Raw genomic sequence first — 19,926 nt, forward strand, 5'->3', positions numbered from 1 at the left:
AGTGAAGTTACTTTTTAGGGTAATGTGTACCAATAAATATTGCAGGGAGTTAGGGCTGCAGTAAACAATTATTTTAGTAATCGAGTATTCTATCAATTATTTTTTACTAGAGTTGAGCGAACCCGAACTGTAAAGTTCGGGTTCGAACCGAACTTTAGGGTTTTAGGCACCCGGACCCGAACCCGAACATTTAAGTAAAAGTTTGGGTTCAGGTTCGGTGTTCGGCGATTTTTATGGCACTTTTTGAAAGGCTGCAAAGCAGCCAATCAACAAGCATCATACTACTTGCCCCAAAAGGCCATCACAGCCATGCCTACTATTGGCATGGCTGTGATTGGCCAACTGCAGCATGTGACCCAGCCTCTATTTAAGCTGGAGTCACGTAGCGCTGCCCGCGTCACTCTGCTCGGATTAGTGTAGGGAGAGGCTGCAGCTGCTGTGAGGGAGAGATCATGGAGAAATCTTATCAAGAACTGGTTTATGTACTCAGTGATCCACAGAAAAAGTGTTTTGTGGGTGCAGTGCACAATTTTTTCAAGCCTGCCCTGAGCCAACTACTGCTTTTTTTTTCTTCAGTTAGTCAATATCAATACAGGATCGGCAGCCATTTTATGCAAAGATAGTGCACCAGCATAGGCTATCTGCAAGTCCAGAAATACAGCTTTGGCATACTGGGGTGAAAAAACCCTCCAATATACTGCACATCTGGGATTAGACAAGCATAAGTCACTGTCACATTTAGGACAGAAATACAGCTTTTTGGTTAGGGTGAAAAAAAACCTCTAATATACTGCACATCTGGGATTACACGTGCATAAGTCCCTGTCACATTTAGGACAGAAATACAGCTTTTCGGTTAGGGTGAAAAAACCCTCTAATATACTGCACATCTGGTATTAGTCAAGCATAAGTGACTGTCACATTTAGGCCATAAATACGGCTTTGGCATACTGGGGTAAAAAAGCCTCTCATATACTGCACATCTGGGATTAAAGGTGCATATGTCACATTTAGGCCATAAATACGGCTTTGGCATAGTAGGGTGCAATACCCTCTAATATACTGCACATCTGGGATTACACATGCATAAGTGACTGTCACATTTAGGACAGAAATACAGCTTTTTGTTAGGGTGAAAAAAAAACTCTAATATACTGCACATCTGGTATTAGACAAGCATAAGTGACTGTCACATTTAGGCCATAAATATGGCTTTTTGGTTACTGGGGTCAAAAAAGCCTCTCATATACTGCACATCTGGGATTACACGTGCATAAGTGACTGTCACATTTAGGCCATAAATACGGCTTTGGCATACTGGGGTAAAAAACCCTCTAATATACTGCACATCTGATATTAGACGTGCATAAGTGACTGTCACATTTAGGCCATATATACGGCTTTTTGGTTACTGGGGTGAAAAAAGCCTCTGATATACTGCACATTTTGGATAAGACATGCATAAGTGAGTGTCACATTTAGGCCACAAATACCGCTGTCATATAGAGTTAAAAAAAAAAAAATAGAGTGCAATACCCTACATCAGGGTTTATATTTGCGGTTAATTATTTTTAACATACTTAACCACTTTTTACTTTGCTTTGTGAACACTAACTATGAGACAAACATCTAATAAGGGACGCGGTCATTGTCGTGGTGGTGGTGTTGGTGGAGCCTCTGGTGCAGGGAGAGGACGTGGCCGTTCTGCCACAGCTACACATACTACTGAACCTACTACCTCAGGTCCCAGTAGCCGCCAGAATCTACAGCGATATTTGGTCGGGCCTAATGCCGTTCTAAGGATGGTAAGGCCTGAGCAAGTACAGGCCCTAGTCAATTGGGTGGCAGACAGTGGATCCAGCACGTTCACATTATCTCCCACCCGGTCTTCTGCAGAAAGTGCACAGGTGGCGCCTGAAACCCATGCCCATCAGTCTGTCACATCACCCCCATGCATGTCGAAGAACCTGTCTGAGCCTCAAGTCATGCAGCAGTCTCTTATGCTGTTTGAAGACTCTGCTGGCAGGGTTTCCCAAGGGCATCCACCTAGCCCTTCCCCAGGGGTGGAAGACATAGAATGCACTGACGCACAACCACTTATGTTTCCTGATGAGGACATGGGAATACCACCTCAGCACGTCTCTGATGATGACGAAACACAGGTGACTTTCAGAGTTCGGAGGAAAAGGCAGTGGTGAGACCGAGCCAACAACGTAGCAAAAGCGGGAGCAGGGTGCAAAAGCAGAGCAGCCGTCGCCAAAACAGTTCACCTGCTACTGGCCACCGTCACCAGGGACCGGGCACACCAAAGGTAGCTTCAAAGAGTTCCCTGGCATGGCACTTCTTCACACAATGTGCTGACGACAAGACCCGTGTGGTTTGCACGCTGTGCCATCAGAGCCTGAAGCGAGGCATTAACGTTCTGAACCTTAGCACAACCTGCATGACCAGGCATCTACATGCAAGACACGGGCTGCAGTGGAGTAAACACCTTCAAAACCAAGAAAGGGCTCAGGCTCCTCCTGCTCCCTCTTCTGCTGCTGCCTCGGCCTCTGGAGGAACGTTGGCACCTGCCGCCCAGCAAACAGAGGATGTGCCACCAACAACACCACCTCCGTCACCAAGCATCTTCACCATGTCACACGGAAGCGTTCAGCTCTCCATCTCACAAACCTTTGAGAGAAAGCGTAAATTCCCACCTAGCCACCCTCGATCCCTGGCCTTGACTGCCAGCATTTCTAAACTGCTGGCCTTTGAAATGCTGTCATTCAGGCTGGTGGAGACAGACAACTTCAAATAGCTTATGCCGCTTGCAGTCCCACAGTACGTCGTTCCCAGCCGCCACTACTTCTCCAGGAGAGCCGTGCCCTCCCTGCACAACCAAGTATCGGATAAAATCAAGTGTGCACTGCGCAACGCCATCTGTGGCAAGGTCCACCTAACCACAGATACGTGGACCAGTAAGCACGGCCAGGGACGCTATATCTCCCTAACTGCACACTGGGTAAATGTAGTGGCGGCTGGGCCCCAGGCAGAGAGCTGTTTGGCGCACGTCCTTCCGCCGCCAAGGATCGCAGGGCATCATTCTTTGCCTCCTGTTGCCTCCTCTTCCTACTCGGCTTCCTCCTCCTCTTCTACCACCTCCTCATCCGGTCAACGACAGACCTTTACCACCAACTTCAGCACAGCCAGGGGTAAACGTCAGCAGGCCATTCTGAAACTGATGTGTTTGGGGGACAGGCCCCACACCGCGCAGGAGTTGTGGCGGGGTATAGAACAACAGACCGACGAGTGGTTGCTGCCAGTGGGTCTCAGCCCGGCCTGGTGGTGTGCGATAATGGGCGAAATCTCGTAGCAGCTCTGGGACTAGCCGGTTTGACGCACATCCCTTGCCTGGCGCATGTGCTGAATTTGGTGGTGCAGAAATTCATTCACAACTACCCCAACATGTCTGAGCTGCTACATAAAGTGCGGACCGTCTGTGCGCGCTTCCGGCGTTCTCATCCTGCCGCCGCTCGGCTGTCTGCTCTACAGCGTAACTTCGGTCTTCCCACTCACCGCCTCAGATGCGACGTGCCCACCAGGTGGAACTCCACCTTGCACATGCTGGACAGACTGTGCGAGCAGCAGCAGGCCATAGTGGAGTTTCAGCTGCAGCACGCACGGGTGAGTCGCACTGCGGAACAGCACCACTTCACCACCAATGACTGGGCCTCCATGCGAGACCTGTGTGCCCTGTTGCACTGTTTCGAGTACCCCACCAACATGGCCAGTGGCGATGACGCCGTTGTCAGCGTTACAATACCACTTCTATGTCTCCTTGAGAAAACACTTAGGGCGATGATGGAAGAGGATGTTGCCCAGGACGAGGAGGAGAAGGAGGGGTCATCTCTAAAACTTTCAGGCCAGTCTTTTAGAAGTGTCTCAGAAAGAGGATTTTTGCAACAGCAGAGGCCAGGTACAAATTTGGCCAGCCAGGGCCCACTACTGGAGGACGAGGAGGATGAGGAGGAGGATGGGGATGAAGCATGTTCACAGCGGGGTGGTATCCAACGCAGCTCGGGCCCATCACTGGTGCGTGGCTGGGGGGATACGGAGGACACAGACGATATGCCTCCCACAGAGGACAGCTTGTCCTTACCTCTGGGCAGCCTGGCACACATGAGCGACTACATGCTGCAGTGCCTGCGCAACGACTGCAGAGTTGCCCATATTTTAACGTGTGCTGACTACTGGGTGGCCACCCTGCTGGATCCCCGTTACAAAGACAATGTGCCATCCTTAATTCCCTCACTGGAGCGTGATCGGAAGATGCGCGACTACAGGCGCACACTGGTAGACGCGCTCCTGAGAGCATTCCCGACTGACGCCGGGAGACAAGTGGAAGCACAAGGCGAAGGCAGGGGAGGAGGAAGAGGTCGCCAATGCAGCTGTGTCAGCACCAGCACCTCAGAAGGCAGGGTTAGCATGGCCGACATGTGGAAAAGCTTTGTCACCTTGCAGCAACAACCGGCCCCAACTGCTGATATGGAGCATGTTAGCAGGAGGCAGCATTTGAACAACATGGTGGAACAGTACCTGTGCACACGACTACATGTACTGACTGATGGTTCTGCCCCATTCAACTTCTGGGTCTCCAAATTGTCCACATGGCCAGAGCTTGCCCTGTATGCCTTGGTGGTGCTGGCCTGCCCTGCAGCCAGTGTACTCTCTGAACGTGTATTTAGCATGGCAGGAGGCATCATTACAAACAGACGCAGCCGCCTGTCCACAGCCAACGTGGACAAGCTCACGTTCATTAAAATGAACCAGGCTTGGATCCCACAAGACTTGTCTGTACCTTGTGCAGAATAGACATTTATACCACCATCAAACATACATTCTTGTACTCAAGTCAAGTGCAATGATTCTTTGATTTCTTTTTTTTTATTTGTCCCAATATTTTGAGGGCTACCTACCCCAATAAAAAATAAAAAAAAACATTGTTGGCTACCTGTTCCTCCTCCATTGCTGCCTCCACCTAAAACACCACATTCACCGCCTCCTCAACCTCCGACTCCATATCCACCTCCTTCTCTGAGTTGCAGGTTAATAATTTGTAATTTTTAGTTATTTTACTTCATTTTAACTTATTTCCCTATCCACTTTTGTTTGCAGAGCAGTTGACATGCTCTTAAGCACATTTTACTGCCTTTTACATCCCACTAGCCTTTTCAAGGACTATTTTAGAGCCATTTGAATTTAAAAAAGTGCCAATTTTAGTGTCCAAAATTGAAAAAAATAACTTTTAATTGTCGGGTGACATTTTACCATTTTTGCCGTATACAAACCCCTGCTGTGCCTGGCTGACAGGGGCCTAAATCTCTCACAATCCTCTGTTCTATTGCTGGGTGACATGAACCCCCTTTTGCCGTGAATGAACCCCTGCTCTGCATTGCTGACAGGGGCCTAAATCTCTCAAAATCCTCTGTTCTATTGCTGGGTGACATGAACCCCCTTTTGCAGTGACTGAACCCCTGCTCTGCATTGCTGACAGGGGCCTAAATCTCTCAAAATCCTCTGTTCTATTGCTGGGTGACATGAACCCCCTTTTGCCATGAATTAACCCCTGGTCTGAATTGCTGACAGGGGCCTAAATCTCTTAAAATCCTCTGTTCTATTGCTGGATGACAAGATCCCCCTTTTGCCGTGAATGAACCCCTGCTCTGCATTGCTGACAGGGAACTAAATTTAGTGAAAACATCTGTTACTGATCGGAAGATGCGCGACTACAAGCGCACGCTGATGATAGCATTCCCACCTGGACAGCGGGGGCACAGTGGAAGCACAAGGCGAAGGTAGAGGAGGAGGAAGAGGTCGCCAACGCAGCTGGGGCACCACCAGCACCTGAGAAGGCAGGGTTAGCATGGCCCAAATGTGGAAAAGCTTTGTCAGCCTTGGAGGTGCTGACCTGCCCTGCAGCCAGTGTATAGTGTGAACGTGTGTTTAGCACGGCAGAGAGCATTATCACAGGCCGCAGCCAATGTGGACAAGCTTACGTTTATTAAAATGAACTAGGCATGGATCCCACAGGACTTGTCCGTACCTTGTGCAGAATAGACATTTATACCAGCCTCAACCATCTATTCTTGTACTCAAGTGCACTTATTCTTTGTTTTATTTTGTTATATGTCCCAATATTTTGGGGGATACCCCAATTTAAAAATAAAAAATAACACAAATCAGTGTTGGCTACTTATTCCTCCTTCACCGCCGCTTCCACCTACACCGTCACGTCAACCTACACCGTCACATCCACCCATCCACCGCCTTCTCCACCTCCTACTTCTAGATCCAGATTGTTATTTTTTATTTTTCTGTATTTTCTGTTATTTTAAGTCATTTCCCTATCCATATTTGTTTGCAGAACAGTTGTCATGCTCTTAAACACATTTTGATGCCTTTTGCAGCCCTCTAGCCCTTTCCAGGACTATTCTAGAGCCATTTTAGTGCCCAAAAGTTCGGGTCCCCATTGACTTCAATGGGGTTTGGGTTCAGGTCAAGTTCGGGTCCCGAACCCAAATTTTTTTTCAAGTTCGGCCGAACCTGCCGAACCCGAACATCCAGGTGTCCGCTCAACTCTATTTTTTATGATTAATCGAGTACTCTAATAAGAAAAAAATGAATTAATAGACTGTTTTCCTTTATAAAAACTCATCAGACCCCCTGCCATCAGTCCTCAACACCATTTTTTTTTTCCCTGTGCGATCAGCCCAAGTGCATCAGTTCCCCCAGTGCCATCAGCTCCACTATCCCCCCAGTGCCATAAGCCCCCCCCACCCCAGTGCCTTCAGCTCCACTCCCCCAGTGCCATCAGCCCCTCCATGCCATCCATTGCCATGTCCCCCACTCCCCCAGTGCCATCAGATCAGCCCCTCCATGTCCCCCACTGCCATCAGATCAGCCCCTCCATGTCCCCCAGTGCCATCAGATCAGCCCTTCCAAGTCCCCCAGTGCCATTAGATCAGCCTCTCCATGTCCCCCAGTGCCATCAGATGAGCCCCTCCATGTCTCCCACTCCCATCTGCCCCTCAATGTCATCCATTGCCGGCTGTCCCCCTTCAGTGCCATGTCCCCAGCGCCAGTGAAATAAAATACTTTCCTTTCCAGTAGGAACGCCACTCCACAGCTCCTTCCTATTCTTCTCCGTGCGCTGCACTGGATCCTGCTGTCACACAGCGTTGGGTCATAGTGTGCACTTACGTGCACTATGACCTGACAATGTGTCAGGATCCAGTGCAGCACGGTAATGGCCGGCGGGTGACCACAGATCAGTAAGTAATAGCAAGCGCTTCACTCCTGCTCCGTGGTCACATGACACAAACCAATCCTCAATGCATGATTTTTTTGTGTCAAATTACTCGATTCAATCGAGTAATCGTTTCAGCCCTACAGGGGGCCCTATCTGTGTTCTACTAGTATTTCCGGGGGATTATCAGTTTCTGCAGTTTAGTTTCGGGGAGCACAGCAAGAACATTATTACGGTGGCAAGATGATGTGTTTAGAAGGTGGGAGGATGATGGAAAAGTAGGACTCTAAGATGTCTGTTTGTCAAACTCTTCTGCATAGTTGTATTTTGTAGCACTGTATGTAATGTTAGGAGGGAAGGGGCAAGGTTGAGAATTTTCTACTATGGAGGGGGCACAGAGGGCATTACTACTGCAAAGGAGCATAGAGGACATTACTACTACAAAGGGGCACAGAAGGCATTACTACTATTAAGAGGGTACAATGGGCATTACTACTATGAAGGGGGGACTATGGGCATTACTACTGTGAAGGGGGCACAAAGGGCATCACTACTGTTGAGGCAGCACAATGGATATTACTACTATGGAGGGGGCACAATGGACATTACTACTGTAGAGGGGGTACAATGGACATTATTACTATGGAGGTGGCACAATGTACATTACTACTGTAGAGGGGGCACAATGGACATTACTACTGTGAAGAAGGCACAATGGGCAATACTACTGTGAAGGAGGCACAATGGGCATTACTACTATGAAGGGGGCACAATGGGCATTACTACTATGAAGGGGGCACAATGGGCATTACTATTATGAAGGGGGCACAATGGACATTATTATTATGAAGGGGGCACAATGGGCATTATTACTATGAAGGGGGCACAGAGAGCATTACTACTGTGAAAGGGGGTGTGCATAACTGTTATGGGGAACAGAGTGTGCATTATTACTGTGAAGGGGCACAATGGGCATTACTACTGTGAAGGGGCACAGGAAGTGCATTACAAGTGTGCAGGGGGCACAGATAGGGCATTGCTACTGTAAAAGGGCCACAAGGAGGGCATTACAACTGTGAAGGTGGCATAGATAGGGCATTTCTACTGTGAAAGGGGCAAAGAGAGGGCATAACTACTGTGAGGGGGGCATAATGAGGGCATAACTGCTGTGAAGGGGGCAAAATGAAGGGATAAGTACCGTGAGGGGGCACATATCTGGACAAAAGTACTGTGAAGGTTGTACAATGAGGGCAATGGAGTACAATTTTTTAAAAGTATTGCAGGAAAGGTGTTCCAGAGCAAGGACCCGCCCCATGTGCCAAACACCCTAGGCACGCCACTGCTAGAGTGTTATAACAGGAGCAGCTTATATCAGTCATATATGATTTAAATGTATCAGGATGTAACTGGAATATGATGTGGTAGCAGACCTATGAGTTGGCGCTGTGGGTGGCTGCCCTTATTTCACACATTCTGGCATGATAATAACATTGCAGCAGGGCCACTGTCTGACATGATGTTTGTTGCAGTGAATGAGCATGGTATTATGTGTGTATGTATATATATATATACAGTTGCAAGAAAAAGTATTTGAACCCTTTGGAATGATATGGATTTCTGCACAAATTGGTCGTAAAATGTGATCTGATCTTCATCTAAGTCACAACAATAGACAATCACAGTCGGCTTAAACTAATAACACACAAAGAGTTAAATGTTACCATGTTTTTATTGAACACACCATGTAAACATTCACAGTGCAGGTGGAAAAAGTATGTGAACCCTTGGATTTAATAACTGGTTGAACCTCCTTTGGCAGCAATACCTTCAACCAAACGTTTCCTGTAGTTGCAGATCAGACGTGGACAACGGTCAGGAGTAATTCTTGACCATTCCTCTTTACAGAACTGTTTCAGTTCAGCAATATTCTTGGGATGTCTGGTGTGAATCGCTTTCTTGAGGTCATGCCACAGCATCTCAATCGGGTTGAGGTCAGGACTCTGACTGGGCCACTCCAGAAGGCGTATTTTCCTCTGTTTAAGCCATTCTGTTGTTGATTTACTTCTATGCTTTGGGTCGTTGTCCTGTTGCAACACCCATCTTCTGTTGAGCTTCAGCTGGTGGACAGATGGCCTTAAGTTCTCCTGCAAAATGTCTTGATAAACTTGGGAATTCATTTTTCCTTCGATGATAGCAATCCGTCCAGGCCCTGACGCAGCAAAGCAGCCCCAAACCATGATGCCCCCACTACCATACTTCACAGTTGGGATGAGGTTTTGAGGTTGGTGTGCTGTGCCTCTTTTTCTCCACACATAGTGTTGTGTGTTTCTTCCAAACAACTCCACTTTGGTTTAATCTGTCCACAGAATATTTTGCCAGTACTGCTGTGGAACATCCAGGTGCTCTTGTGCAAACTGTAAACGTGCAGCAATGTTTTTTTTGGACAGCAGTGGCTTCCTCTGTGGTATCCTCCTATGAAATCCATTCTTGTTTAGTGTTTTACGTATCATAGATTCACTAACAGGGATGTTAGCATATGCCAGAGACTTTTGTAAGTCTTTAGCTGACACTCTAGGATTCTTCTTCACCTCATTGAGCAGTCTGCGCTGTGCTCTTGCAGTCATCATTACAGGACGGCCGCTCCTAGGGAGAGTAGCAGCAGTGCTGAACTTTCTTCATTTATAGACAATTTGTCTTACCGTGGACTGATGAACAGCAAGGCTTTTGGAGATACTTTTATAACTGTTTCTAGCTTTATGCAAGTCAACAATTCTTAATCGTAGGTCTTCTGAGAGCTCTTTTGTGCGAGGCATCATTCACATCAGGCAATGCTTCTTGTGAAAAGCAAACCCAGAACTGGTGTGTGTTTTTTATAGGGCAGGGCAGCTGTAACCAACACCTCCAATCTCATCTCATTGATTGGACTCCAGTTGGCTGACACCTCTCTCCAATTAGCTCTTGGAGATGTCATTAGTCTAGGGGTTCACATACTTTTTCCACCTGCACTGTGAATGTTTACATGGTGTGTTCAATAAAAACATGGTAACATTTAATTCTTTGTGTGTTATTAGTTTAGGCAGACTGTGATTGTCTATTGTTGTGACTTAGATGAAGATCAGATCACAATTTATGACCAATTTGTGCAGAAATTCATATCATTCCAAAGGGTTCACATACTTTTTCTTGCAACTGTATATATATATATATATATATATATATATATTTACTGTATATATAAAGGCTGATAACAGCAAACAGGAGTGAATGAGCACTGTGTTATGCATACTGTGCCTTGAAAAAGTATTCATACCAATTGAATTTTACCACTTTTTTTTATGTTATACCCGCAAACCTAAATGTATTTTATTGGGATTTTATGTTATAGACCAACACAAAGTAGCAAGTATGTGTATCTGTAATAAATAAAAATCAGAAAAGTGTGGAGTGCTTTTTTACTCAACCCCCTGTACTCAGATACCCCTAAATAAAATCCATTGTGACCAATTTTCTTCAGAAGTCACCTAATCAGTAAATAGAGTCTATCTGTGTGAAATTTATTCTCAGTATAACTACAGCTGTTCTGTGAATGCCTCAACATTAGTGATCAAATAGCATCATGGAAACCAAGGAAACCATCAGACAGGTCAGGGATAAAGTTGTGGTGAAGTGTATAGCAGGGTTAGGTTATAATAAATATCCCAAGCTCTCAACATCTCACGGAGCACTGTTCAATCCATTATCTGAAAATGTATTGCACAGCTGTAAACCTACCAAGACATAGCCTCCAACTAAACTGACACCTCAGGCAAATAGATCACTAATTTGAAAAGCAGCCAAGAGGCCCATGGTCACTGTGGAGGAACTGCAGCGATCCACAGCTTAGGTTGGGCCATGTGTGTACTCCACATATCTGGCCTTTATGGAAGAGTGGGAAGAAAAAAGCCATTTTACAAAGCAAGCCATAACAAGTACTGTTTGCAGTTTGCCACGAGCAATGTAGGGATCACGGCAAACATATGGAAGAAGGTGCTCTGGTCAAATAAGACCAAAGTTGAACATTTTGGCCTAAATGCAAAATGCTATGTGTGGTGGAAAACTAATGCTGCACATCTTCCTGAACACACCATCTGCACTGTGAAACATGGTGGTGCCAGCAATATACTGTGGGGATGCTATTCTTCAACAAGGATAGGGAAGCTGGTAAGAGTTGATAGGAAGGAGGATAGAGCTAAATACAGGGCAATCCTGGAGGAAAATCTGGTAGAGGCTGCAAAAGACTTGATCCTGGGGCAGAGGGCAACAACCCTAAACATGCAGCCAGAGCTACAATGGAACGGTTTAGATCTAAGCATGTTCATGTGTTAGAATGGCCCAGTCACAGTCCAAACCTAAATCCCATCACTAATCTGTGGCAAGACTTGAAAATTGCTGTTCACAGATGTCTTCTATCCAATCTGACTGATCTTGAGCTATTTTGCTAAAATTTTCAGCATCTTGATGTGCAAAGCTGGTAGAGACAAACCCCAAAAAGACTTACAGCTGTGATTGCAACGATAGCACTTTCCAGATTTTTAGTTATTAAAAATTTTGAAAACCATGTATCATTTTCTTTTCTCTTCTCACATACACTGCTTACTACTTTTTGTTGATCTATCACATAAAATCCCAACAAAATACATTTAAGTCTGTGGGTGTTACAAGAAAAAAATATTGAAACGTTCAAGAGGTATGAATACTTTTTTAAGACATTGTACAGGTAAGAGCTACCCCATCAGCATTCCAGTGCAACAGACAGCCTTGCAGAAGGAAAAAAAAAGCCCATGGTGTACCCACTATACATAACAGAGCCACACTCTTGTACATATTCTCTAGACACATCCACAAATTGCATATAAGCTTATTACTTATTTTGCCCTAGTCTGCAGGAAGTAAACAGAGGAGCACAACCCTGAATGATGGATCTTGAAGGCAGCACCTTAAAGCATAATGGGAAGGCAGAACTCACAAGTTCAGGGCACAGACTCACCAATGTCTTGTGTAAAGAATGAAAATATTGGAAAACGTGGTTTTGTGGTCAATATTTCAGCATGGTTGGTGAGAGCATCTTTAATGGTGTCATAACCACTTAGGACAATTGATTTTGATGGTCCTAGCTTGATACTGAAGACTTTACCATATTCCTTAGACAACTGTGAAAACAGGAATGATTATATAGTTACCAAATGAGCTAAGATATTATTTGCAGCATTCTATGTACGTCTATAACTAGAGATGAGTGAAGTTTAAAAAAATTCAATTCGGCAGCTTCGCCAAAGTCCGACAAGAAATTTGATTCATTCCAAATTCATTTGTCACAAATTGCTAAAAATTAGGTATACCCAAGCCACTCTACCTTAGGTTTTGTCCACATGGAGCGGCTATGCTGCAGGCGGATTACCGTCATGCTGCGGTGAAGAACCATGTGGCCAATTAGCCCACAGCTGCCTTTCATTTAATGATGAAGACCAAACGATATAGTAGGTCTTCATTGTCAATGGCTATGTGGCACCTTTAATACATCTTTAAACAGGGGCTGTACCCATTTCTCCAACCACAGCGCTCTCCTGCCCTACAGGTGGGGGCCCTTCTTCTGCCTTCTGCTTTCCTCCTTTTCCACATCATCTAATATACAGTCTTCCTGGACTCTCCGTCTCCAATAATCTTCTATTAATAGTTTTCAACAACACTGTTGCTAGCGCGTGAGCACTTGCCACGTCTCTCCCTATGATCAGCTCACAGGAAAATGGCCAGAGACCATGCGGGATGAAGGTTTTATAGGGCTGTGACATCACAGAGGATGACTATCTGTGGATGGCTGGCTGTAGGGCTTTATGGGTGATCTTGTATTCCCGTGCTTGTCTCCTCTATTCTTAAAGTTTTGCTTTGTAACAACTGCAGCCGCCATTTTTGGAAAACCTGATTCGTTACCCAAAATTTTCCTAAACTTTGGACTGAATTCCGCTTTGAATGCTTTGCTTCACTTAATACTATCTAGAACATGTGGCTGGTTATGACTATTTCATGAATTCTTCCAAACCTTATGGTCAGGATCTTACCCAGCCAGGTTCCTCTGAATGTCTGTTTTAGAAGGATTACCATGTCTGAAAATTTCCGAACTATTAAAATATGAAAATATTTTTCCTATGCACTGTATGTCAAAACGGAAAAAGAAATACACTAATTTAACATTTTTTGTTACCTTGTACCCCCAAAAAAATGAATAAAGAGTGATTAAAATTTTGTCATCACCCAAAAATGGCACTGATAAGGAAATTAGCACTCTAGTATTCTGATGGGAAGACTTTTCTAATTTTCAAGTGTTAAAGGTTGGGTACTCCACCCAACTTTGGATTAATGACCTCCCAGAGGCCATAGCAATCACACTGTGCCAATCACAAAAATAAGAGAGAAATCCCAAATAGTGACACTGAGGTCCTGTGAGCTACCAGTGGATGAGACTGATTTATCATGTGGTAGTTAGTATACTATGAAGCTGTAGTGCTCACTGACATCTTGGGAATGCCGAAGACCATGTGCCTAAACACAGCCATGGGACACTTTACTGCCTGTCCTAGGAAGCCACAATGTGTGAGGGATGTCCCAACCCCATACTTTGCAACCAGTTACCGTGACAAAACAGTGCGCTGGTAATTTATAACAATTGTAAGGAAAGAAATAGAGTCACCTGTGAGAGAGGGATTTGCTATGTCTCTTGCAGCCTAAGTCCCCCGAAGCAAGACCCACTGAGGAGGAGAAGATTAGCAAGGTATGGGGTTATACTGTATATCTGGGAGAAATAGAAAGTGGTGTATGTCTAGAACTATGGCCACAGATGCCATAGGTGTAATACAGTTGTACTGCCTTAAGGATGAGAGAGATGTTTGCAGACTATATCCTGTTATGTAAAAATGTAACCTGGACCTTAACACTGATAATAGGAGAACATGTAAAAATACCAAAAGAGAAAGATTAGCGAATGGCGGAAAAGGTCCTGTTAGTCAAATTTCTATATCTCTTCCAGCATCAGTGAAACTTAGGCAGGGTACTGTCTGTCTTTACAGAGACCACCCTGTATGAAGAGTCACTGGAAGTGCTCCACAGTATGGAGACTTACTGGCAACTCTCCACAGGAAAACATTATGCAAGAGGTATCTCTCAATTAAAGAGAACCATTACACTACTGCCATCATGTGGAAGTGGCTCCCTATGAGTATAAAATCTAATTTTGTTTTCCCATAGAGCATTGCCAAGAAGTCTCCATACCATGAACTTCTGATAATACACACACACACACACATGTGCCTGGAGGTGGTTTGGACAGCGAGGTAAGACTACTTTCACACTTGCATTTGTAATTCCGGTATTGAGACCCGGCAGATGATCTCAATAACACAATTAAACTGTTCTGTTTAAAAATTATGATTTTGGGGGGGAACGTGGCCTATAGCTGGATGGTGTAGACGTGATTCGCCACGGCTCCTGCGGATGGGATCTAATCCTACCCCATCCACCGCATTAACATCGCCACAGTGCCCCAATTCCTGCAGTCCTGCGCTCCACTCATTACCCAACACCGTTTGAACCAAGTGGGGAGCTTCTACGACCCAGGCGGCCCGAGATACATTTGCGGCCTAACCGACAGGACAGATCCCCGGCCTCGATTTTCAGCCGCGGTGCGGCCCGAGTGCCAGCGCTCCATGCCAGAGACCCTTTGATCCATCTTTGGACCCCAGCGGGGCTCGAAGGGGAATGAGCGGAAACCAAGCACCATCAGGTCAGCGCTCTCCCCCTGCCTCCCCTCACTCACCTGGTCAGACGAGGAACATCGCCATAGCGGCGGCGCCATCTTTGAGATGGCGTTATCCTTCTCCAGCATCCTCCCACGAGGGAACAGAAGGCAGAAGTTCTCTGTGCCCGCCGTCTACCGTATCCACGTTAGGGGTGAGTGATTCACAGTGAGAGCCCCTAGCTAAGTGCCCTGGGCTGGAACCCACTCCACATCCCCAGCCAGCTAATATATCATAGGGCTTCAGCCCTCAAAACCTTCTGCCAATCACAGCAGAGTTTGCAAAAATCAGTACAGCAGCAGCACTGCTACATTTCCTTAAAGGCACAGCCTTCATTTTTTACAGTACCCGTTCCTGAGAAGGAGAGATTCACACAGCCTTGATTTTTTTCTGAAACATCTCCTGGAAAGCTAAGGAATGGATGTATAACACCACACCAATCTGGAGAGAAAGATAACCTGTTTTCATGTAAACCCTCTAAAATAGCATTACCCTGGGGCGCATGCACGAAGTTCACCGGGGAGGATGTGTGCTGAGTGAGCTCCGTGCCCGCCACTGCTGGAGGGCTGTGAAGCGATGCCTAGCAGCTCCATGAGCATTGACCATAGCTTCTAGCCTACCAAGACGATGACTAAAACCAAGAAATCAGATGCCAGCCAACTTCCCAGCCTCTATTCCAGTCTATCCCGGCCATCTTCGCCTCTCAGGCCGCTTCCAAAATGGCGACCCCGTCCACCCCAAATGCCAATGTGGACTCTAATCAGGGAGTACCGGGATCCCAATCGCCGGCACCAGCCTCACCCCCTGCATCTCCACCGAGAGACCACTTTCAAAACATCAGACAAATGTTCCGGGATGAACTAGCCCAAGCAGGAACTGAGTTTTCCGGCCAAATTCACGACCTAGGCCAACGTGTCGCTGATGTTGAAGCGAAGGCCGAAAGCATGGTCGATGCTATAGCAGCGGACCAGCATGATATTGATGCCCACGCAGCGCAAATAGAGGCATTGGAGCTTAAATTGGAAGATCTAGAAAACCGCTTCAGGATGGCAAACCTTCGCTTCCAAGGGGTACTGGAGAGTCTCATCTCATTGCATCAAACAGCATCAGAGCTCTTTAAGACCCTGCTGCCCCAACAGGACGTTTCACTGTTCCTTTTTGACAGAATACACAGGGCTCTGGGCACTCCAAAGAATCCCCATCCCCAGGGACATTGTGCTGAAACTCCACTATACGGAAGCCCGCAACAAGATTCTTCTAACGGCCCACAATCTCCAGGCCTTCCTCCCACAGCAAAGCTGTTTTCTGATTTGGCACCCTCAACTCTAGGTCGCCGCAGAAATATGAAGCATCACATTGGCCATCCAACAAGCCCAAATACGCTACCGTTGGGGCTTTCCTTTCTCTCTGACTTTTACCCACAGCTCCAAGACCTATTTGGTCCGCTCTCTGGAGGAAGGTAAAGAAGCCCAATTCAAAGCGGGAATCCCTACGGAGACGCAAGCGCCTCTACCTCCGAGGACCCCGAGACCAACGAGATTTTGGTCCAACAAAGCACGCCCATCGATGAGATCCAGAGTGGGACCCAGAACTGATCATATTACATCTCCCACTTCTCCTGGGACTGCACTTATCTGATGGGTAGGATTTGAGCCAATGGCTCCTAATGTAGTGTCCCACTAGGTAAAGGTGGGCACTACACAAAAGGGGTTAATGTGTCTTAATTGCATTTAATGTGTTTTTACATGCAATGTTTCCCTGTGTTAACTGGGTGTCAGGCCTGTCAGGGTGCAGTTTAGCCTCCCAGACGTTAGAGGGAGCCAGAGAGCCCTGGTCATATATAGGTAGGCCCAGACAGGGGAGTGGTAGTTCATTCCAGGGGACTAGAGGAGTTACTTCGTCTGCCTGAAGCTCCTGAGGCTAGGATTAGCTCAGTTGAGACACACCAGTAGCAGGACAGAACCTCCTGGGAGAAATCTGCAGTCATCCTCAAGCCAAGTAAGGATATTTCCAGCCAAGATAAGTAAACTAATAGGCAGAGGAACTATAAAGCAAAGCAAGAATTAATACGGGAGGAAGATATATATTTACCAAGGATTTAAGCCAGCATTTAGGCATCCGGGCCTTGGGATAAGAAACCAGACAGGAGTTCTAAAAGAACAGTGTACACTATTTCTGAGGAAAGGTACAACCTGATTCTGAGTGTGTTATGGATTTACCCTCTGAGTATCTTGCATGATTAATACCTGCCATCTTGTGAAATAAGCCTGCTTGTGAAGCACTTGATATAAAGGACTGCATTACTATCTCGATGTACAAAGTTGGACTGTTTAAGTAAAGCAACGTTTGGTTCACTATACCACCTGTGTACCTCACTTATTCCAACTATAAATCGGTGTGCCACCGTTACAGTCACTGGCGTCACGAATCCAAAAGGGACCTTGCCCGAGGCACACAAAATACCAGTAACATCCAGGGCACCTCATCCACCATCAGGCCTGGTCCCTACATACCGAGTGTGCCCCAGAGGAACTGTGTCTACCTCTCCTTCACTGCCGCATGCCTGCCCAGGGTTCTCCAATACAGTGAGCAACCCTCGATTGCCCATAACCGTGACCTCACTTCGCTAATACCCTGCAGGTCTGGCGTGCTGCACTAACAGTCCTCCCACACCCTAAGAAGGTTCATGGCCGGGCCTCTCGAGGTCACTATCCTCTATATACCCTCTGGTCAATGTTGTTAGAAAAATATGGTAGCCCTGTAGTGGCAGGATTATCATGTTGCCTTATGTTTCCTAGTCTGGGGGACTAAACATTATGTACCCCCACTCCAGGCTTTGGTACCCCCACTCCAGACCTACTGAGTTGTTTTGGTTCTTCATTTTTTTTTTGTTCTCTGCTCTGTTCTAGTTATAACAGTGTTTTTGTACGGTATCCTTTGATGCTTTCTATTATGCTACATGGGGATTTGATTATGTGCATTCGGGGGAGAGATGGCAGTGGGGGTGGGCGGGGGTGGTGTGAGAGTGAGTACTCCCGTACTTGCTCTTCTCCTGCGATTATCAGTTCTTTATCATGTGTCGCATAATCTCACATAATGTTAGGGAGTTTAATTCACCCCACAAGCATAAAAAAACATTTTTCGACTATCTAAAACACTGCCCTGATATTGTTTGTCTGCAGAAGTCTCACTTCTCCACCACCTCGTCCCCCTCTTATATTCATTCTCAGTACTCTACCTTCTGTACTGCTTTATCTACATACAAGACAAAGGGTGTGGTTACTCTCTTTAAGAATAATTTCTCCTTTCAGGTTAAACAGACCTATTCAGACTCTGATGGTAGATACCTGATTATTATAGGCACCCTTTATGATACATCCATTTGTGTCGTGAACTCTTACTCCCCTAATGAGCACCCCATTCATTTTTTTTAAGAATTTTGCTGAAATAATTGAACCTCTAGAATACCAATATCTTGTATGGTGTGGGGATTTCAACTTTGTACTGAACACCACTCTGGACAGGTCACACACGTCGGACTTACACCACACACGAGAGCAAAAACAGATTATAAGCGACACTATGCACCAACTCTCTCTCTCTCTCAGACACTTGGAGAGAGCACAATGGATCAGCTAGGGGATACACTTTCTACTCATCAGCTCACAATTCCCATACTCGAATTGACTTAATTCTTTCTGAAAAAGCCTTACGCTGGACCAAAGCTAAGTACTATAAATGGGCCAATAAACCTGATAAATTATTGGCTAGGAAGCTCAAATCCCAGCAACCCATTAACCAAGTCCTGCGGATTCAAACAAAAGAAGGCCAAGTCACTAGTAACCCTAACAATATATATAAGACCTTCAATGATTTTTATCAAGCCCTTTATAAACACCGAAACCCTCAAATGCCTGCACTAACTAACGCCTTCCTCTCCAAAGCCAACCTCTGACGCTCTTCTTCAGCTCAATAGGGAGGTATCAGCTGAAGAAGTTGAGATGACCCTTAAAAACCTGAAATTAGGAAAGGCCCCTGGGCCAGATGGTCTGACTGCACTTTACTTTAAGAAATTCTCCCCAATCCTTATTCTGCACACAAGAACCTACTGTAACCATCTCCTCCAGTATAATGCAATGCCGGATAAATTCCTGGAGGCTCTTATAACAGTTATCCCCAAGCCTAACAAGAATCCTTTGTCCCCAGCTAATTATAGACCGATCTCTTTATTAAACCTTGATGCAAAGATCTTCACATCAATTCTAGCTAGCAGATTAAACCTTTTACTTCCACTCTTGATCCATCCCGATCAAGTTGGATTTATCCCTCAAAGAGAAGCCCCTGATTATGTTCGCAAAATTCTCAATGTAATCTCTTGGTCACATCAGCATCAACATCCTCTAACCTTACTTTCATTGCACCTAGAAAAAGCCTTTGATTGCCTTGGAGACGTGCATGATTGCCCCATTTTCCTGGCCTGCATTGTTTTGGGATACAAATCCTTTCTTTACTGACCTTAAATACAAGGTCCTATTGCCTTTCTACGCTATCCAACTTTGGCGATCAGTCCGTTTTAAGGCTGGCCTCCAATCCAGGCCCGCTCCCCTCACTCCTCTACTGACTAACCCGGCCTTCCCACCTGGGATGGACTTGAGTGGTTTCTCATGGTGGTCCGCCAATCGCTTGACAAAACTGCATGACTTCCTTATTGCTGGTAAATTACTATCTGCAGATCAGTTAAGGTCTAAATATTCTATTCCCACATCTGAAAGCTATAGACTGATTTTGTCATTTTGGCGGTCCATTGTGGGG

General features: G+C 45.9%; 1 protein-coding gene across 1 annotated transcript in view; it reads right to left on the bottom strand.

Annotated features, from left to right (window-relative positions):
* LOC120997247 (cytochrome P450 2K6-like) overlaps positions 1 to 19,926 on the bottom strand; it is a 109,701-nt gene that overhangs the window by 46,412 nt on the left and 43,363 nt on the right. Inside the window, exon 3 of the mRNA XM_040427252.1 lies at positions 12,315 to 12,477. Within this exon, the coding sequence (XP_040283186.1) occupies positions 12,315 to 12,477 (163 nt within the window). The remainder of the gene's footprint in view (positions 1 to 12,314; positions 12,478 to 19,926) is intronic.

Source organism: Bufo bufo, chromosome 4 (genome assembly GCF_905171765.1).
Source record: "Bufo bufo chromosome 4, aBufBuf1.1, whole genome shotgun sequence".
Taxonomy (NCBI): domain Eukaryota; kingdom Metazoa; phylum Chordata; class Amphibia; order Anura; family Bufonidae; genus Bufo; species Bufo bufo.